This window comes from Cornus florida, unplaced genomic scaffold (assembly GCF_030987335.1).
Source record: "Cornus florida cultivar Cherokee Brave unplaced genomic scaffold, ASM3098733v1 CherokeeBrave_3.0.0_Hap2_Chr08, whole genome shotgun sequence".
NCBI lineage: Eukaryota > Viridiplantae > Streptophyta > Magnoliopsida > Cornales > Cornaceae > Cornus > Cornus florida.
This window is the reverse complement of record NW_026775578.1, coordinates 6,251,724-6,256,133: the sequence shown is the minus strand read 5'-3', so window position 1 is coordinate 6,256,133 and position 4,410 is coordinate 6,251,724. Positions and strand designations below refer to the sequence as shown.

The following is a 4,410-nucleotide window of genomic DNA, read 5'->3' as shown; positions in this document are numbered from 1 at the left end:
GGGAGCATCTCCACTCCATTTGTGAAGTCTGAAGATCAATTAGCTGATACGTTTACCAAAGCATTGGGTCATAATCGGTTAAGAACTATCTGTTCCAAGCTGGGATTATTTGATATAAATACTCCAGCTTGAAGGGGAGTGTTAGAAGTTTTATATATATAATGGGTCGTTATGTAATTATATTTAGTTGATAAGCCTTTTGTGTTATTATGTAAGACTTGTAACATATATAAGCCTACACATATATAAGCCTACACAGGCTTATTAGGTCTTGTGTTGAATATACAGTATACATCTTTTGCTCTCTCCCTTTCTCTTTTGATTTTGAACAAAGGGAGGAATCATCACCATCCATCATTTCGAAAGCCTCCATCTATTCATTTGGTAGATCCACACCACATCGTTGTCTTTCCTCTCATCCTCAAGGATAGAGGACAGAGACGCATGAGGTTCAACGCGCTGTTAGCCTTACCATGTGGCAGACCACGTGATCACTCAGATTAACATTTAGATGTTATGAAAGTACCAACATTGGGCCTGGGTAGAAGCATGGGTCGCATAGGCCTATTAACCATGGGCCTATGTCCTGGTCTGGCCCTAGTGTCTTTCAAGGGATTAAGAGGAAGGTCCAGCGGGGTCGCTGGGCCTCTTAATAATCGTCTGTCCATATCCTTATTATTTACCAAGCCCAGCCCAAATGTTTAGTCAAGGTCCAGTGAAGGAAGCTAGGCCCATGTTCATGCCCATCCTTTATCAAAGTGTAACTTTTCTGTCCTTCATCCATTTGTACACAAATATTGGTCATTGACGGAGAAGACGAGATGGAAACATATCAACGTAGGCAAGGGAGGTTCAAGCACGAAAAACATTACTTCTTGACACGATTTGTGTTGTTGTAACACAAACACAACAGGGCCATTCATCTCTGCCCCTGATTCGTCGGATAATTAAAGCTTCAACAGTGCACATCAAACCAATTAAGGCAAATTGCACTGCCATGGTAATCGATTGACCAGCTACGAAAAACAGAAGTGGATCGCTCAATCCACCACTCCTATCGAATCAGTTATGTTCTCTGTCACTCTATCGGAGCCCATCTTATGCTCCTCCTCCTCCTCCTACCCCTTGTGGGGTGTTGAGGAGTGGTGTTGGGATGAAAAAGGATATGAGTTGCCGAATTTGTTAACGGTACCGGAAATTGAGTCGGGGATGTGCTTGGACGCGTCGGGCGATTATGGGTCTTCTATTTCTGGGTATGATGAACCAGATGTTAGTACTGTAACGGAATCGCCCGATGGGGTAACGGTTTGTGTGGGTCGTGATATTCAACTTCGGCTTACTGAGGAGTCTGCAACGGCTTTGTTTAAAGAGCTCTGCCTCTGTGTAGCCCTTAAAGGCTTTAATTGTTTGCCACTCGGAGGGTCAGGGGAGAGTGCTTCACACAGTTTGGTGACTCATAGCATGGGTGATTCTGACATGGCTACAGATTCGCAGACGGATTTGTATGTTGGTGGAAAGGAAAGCGCAGAGGAGGACGAAGTCTTGACTTCCATTCAACGGGTATGCTCTAATGAGTTAGTCCCATGGTTGGAATAAGAGGAACCATTGGTTGTGATGCGACCTGATGAATCAGAGATGAATACTATATGGGCAAGGACTGGGTAGCTGTAAATACTGGTGTTACTAGTGAAGCGCTGGGTGTCTAATCAGAGGGCAAAGATGATCAGGCCCTATCCATTCTTCACGCAATAGTAGAAGGGAGAGAGGTTGCAGGGAATATGCAGGGCACAAAAGGGGTTAAAAGTAGGAAACCTTTAACGTCTTGGAAAGGGGAACAGGAGGTCAAGAATCTCATCTCCTATATCAACTATGAACGAAAGCATGGGGTGGCGAGAGAAAGGGGAAGGACCAGAAGTGGGAAAAGGACAGGAGGGGAGATGATTGTTTATGGTTCTTAATGAAGCTACTAATTATCACTTGGAATGTTCGTGATCTTAATGATCCGGACAAAAGGAGGGTGGTCAAGGTAGCTGTGAGGAAATGGAGTGCCTATGTTTTTTGTTTGCAAGAAACCAAGATGGCCTCTATTTCTAACAGGATGGTTAAGAGTCTTTGGGGAGGAAGGTTCGTGGAATGGGAAGTGTTGAACGCTTCAGGTACCTCTAGCAAAATCCTAATTATGTGGGATCGCAAATGGCTGTCAAGGATGAACATATGGAAGGGAAGTTACTATTTGTCCTGCGTGTTCCAGATGGAGGAGGACAGTTTTAGATGGGTATTTTCTGGGGTCTACGGCTCAATTATCGATAGTGAAAGACCTTCCTTTTGGGAGGGGCAGCCTTTACTTTTTGATTTGCCAATGGAAGGAGCAGCCTTTACTTGGTCTAATGGCAGGGACCCGATTACTTTATCAAGGCTAGACAGATTCTAGACTTCTAGGAAGTGGGAAGAAAAATTCCCGGATGTTGTTTAGGTAGCTCTTGTAAGAGTGACATCAGATTATGTTTGCTTAGTTCTAGATTGCGGGGGTTTCTGCTTTGAGAATATGTGGCTGAGATTAGAGGATTTCCAAGGGAAAATCCAATCTTGGTGGGAAGAGGCGTTGGCCATAGGTTCCTTTAGTTTTGTATTAGCCAGGAAGCTTCAGACCCTCAAAACTAAGCTTAAGAGGTGGAACAAGGAGGTGTTTGGGAATATTGAATGGAGGAAGAATAGAGTTATTGTTGACCTTGCCGAGATTGATCGTCTTGAAGAATTGGGACAGGATCTGGAGTCTCTTTGTGTTCTATGAGAGCTTCCTGTCAGGCGATTTTTGCTGAGATCGTTATTATGGAGGAGATTTCATGGTGCCAGAAATCTCGGGCTTTATGGCTCAAAGAAGGAGACCAGTTGGGGATGGTTTCTTTGCGAGTTCTCGAGGTTTGAGACAAGGAGACCCCTTGTCGTCTTTCCTTTTCCTTATCATATGGAGGGTTTGAGCAGACTAATGACGAGAGCGGAGGATTTGGGTTTTATCAGGGGCTTCAGAGTGGGCAGAAATGTAGCTCATCAGACGAAGATCTCCCTTTTGTTGTTTGCGTATGTTACCTTTTGTTGTGTGGCAATTCATTCGGATGTGTTGGGATGTCTTCTCTTCCCATATCAGATTCAAGGTTCGCGATGGTAGGCGTGGTCGCTTTTGGGAGGATTTATGGTGTGGAGATCAGTTGTTGTCTCGTTCATTTCCTAAACTTTATAGTATAGTCGACGATAGACATGCCTGCGTAGCTGACTGTTATCGGCTTGATAGCAGTGGGATTACGTGAGATGTGCGCTTTAGGTGTTCTTTTCAGGATTGGGAGATGGATGAGGTATGTGCCTTTTTGGATATGTTGTATCTGCAGGAGAAAGTTAGCAGAGGTAGTGATGACATCTTGTGGGTTCCTTCCTCCCATGAAAGATTTGGTGTTCGGTCCATGTTCCTATGCCTTTCCAACTTTGTTGGTCCTGCTTTCCCATGGAAGACTATATGGTGCTCCAAGGCTCCACTTACAGTAGCATTCTTTGTTTGGATTGTCGTCTGGAAAAAGATCTTGATGTTGGACAACTTGAGGAAGAGCGGCAACACTATCGTTAATTGGTGTTGTCTATGCAAACGAGACGAGGAGTCTGTGGATCACATTTTTATGCACTGTCCTACGGCGTACGATTGTTGGAACCTCATATTTGATATATTTGGTATACATTGGGTAATGCCTCAGTCTTCCAAAGGACTGATTAACGCGTGGAGAGGATGCCTAGTGAGAAGCCACGCTCGCGATTATTGGAGGATAGTTCCACACTTTGTTTGGTGGTGCATATGGAAAGAGAGGAACAATAGAATTTTCAAAGGAAAGGAATCGCCCTTGGCGACCTTAAAACTTCATATTCTTCGCTCTATTTTTTGTTATGTGAAAGGAAGCGCTTGTTCCTCTACTGATAACTTAGTTGATCTTTTGGACACTGTAGGTCCTTAGGTTCAGCTCTTGTTTTCGTCTTAGGGATGCGTTCCACTTTTGAATGCTTTTCTAATCGATTATTACATATAAAAATAAATTAAAAAATTTCTGAAACCCTTATATTCATCATCTCACTAACTTTCTCAAATGGCGCTCCAACTTTGAGAAACAATCACCATCTGGCGACACAGATAGGCCGCAGCACGCACGAAGTGTTGACCCTTAGCGATGATCCGATTGAAGAGCTCACCGCTGGCACAATCTGCTGGTTATACTGACGATGCCGGCGGCGGTGTTTATTGGGTGCTTTGCCATTGATTTCCACACTTGGCATGAACAACAGATCCCTTAGCTGAAGACACATTAACCTCGATCGATGTCAGTGGCAGTGATTATTAGGTAATCAATGAGTGGTTGCGGTGTCTTTTCTGTT

At 44.0% G+C, this 4,410-nt stretch overlaps 1 protein-coding gene across 1 annotated transcript; it reads left to right on the top strand.

Annotated features, from left to right (window-relative positions):
- The first annotated feature begins 2,829 nt into the window (after nt 1-2,829).
- LOC132269630 (uncharacterized) lies at nt 2,830-3,995 on the top strand. Its single transcript, XM_059770882.1, has 3 exons — nt 2,830-2,919; nt 2,983-3,078; nt 3,384-3,995. The coding sequence occupies exons 1-3, from the start codon at nt 2,830-2,832 to the stop codon at nt 3,993-3,995; spliced, it is 798 nt and encodes a 265-aa protein (XP_059626865.1).
- The last annotated feature ends 415 nt before the right edge of the window (nt 3,996-4,410 follow it).

Excerpts from the sequence above, each read along its gene's own strand:
- LOC132269630 (XM_059770882.1), top strand. The coding sequence starts at position 2,830 with ATGGAGGAGATTTCATGGTGCCAGAAATCTCGGGCTTTATGGCTCAAA. Across the intron at positions 2,920-2,982 it reads TTTCTTTGCGAGTTCTCGAG|ACTAATGACGAGAGCGGAGG; the intron begins GTTTGAGACAAG and ends GGGTTTGAGCAG. Across the intron at positions 3,079-3,383 it reads ATCTCCCTTTTGTTGTTTGC|GAGAAAGTTAGCAGAGGTAG; the intron begins GTATGTTACCTT and ends TTGTATCTGCAG.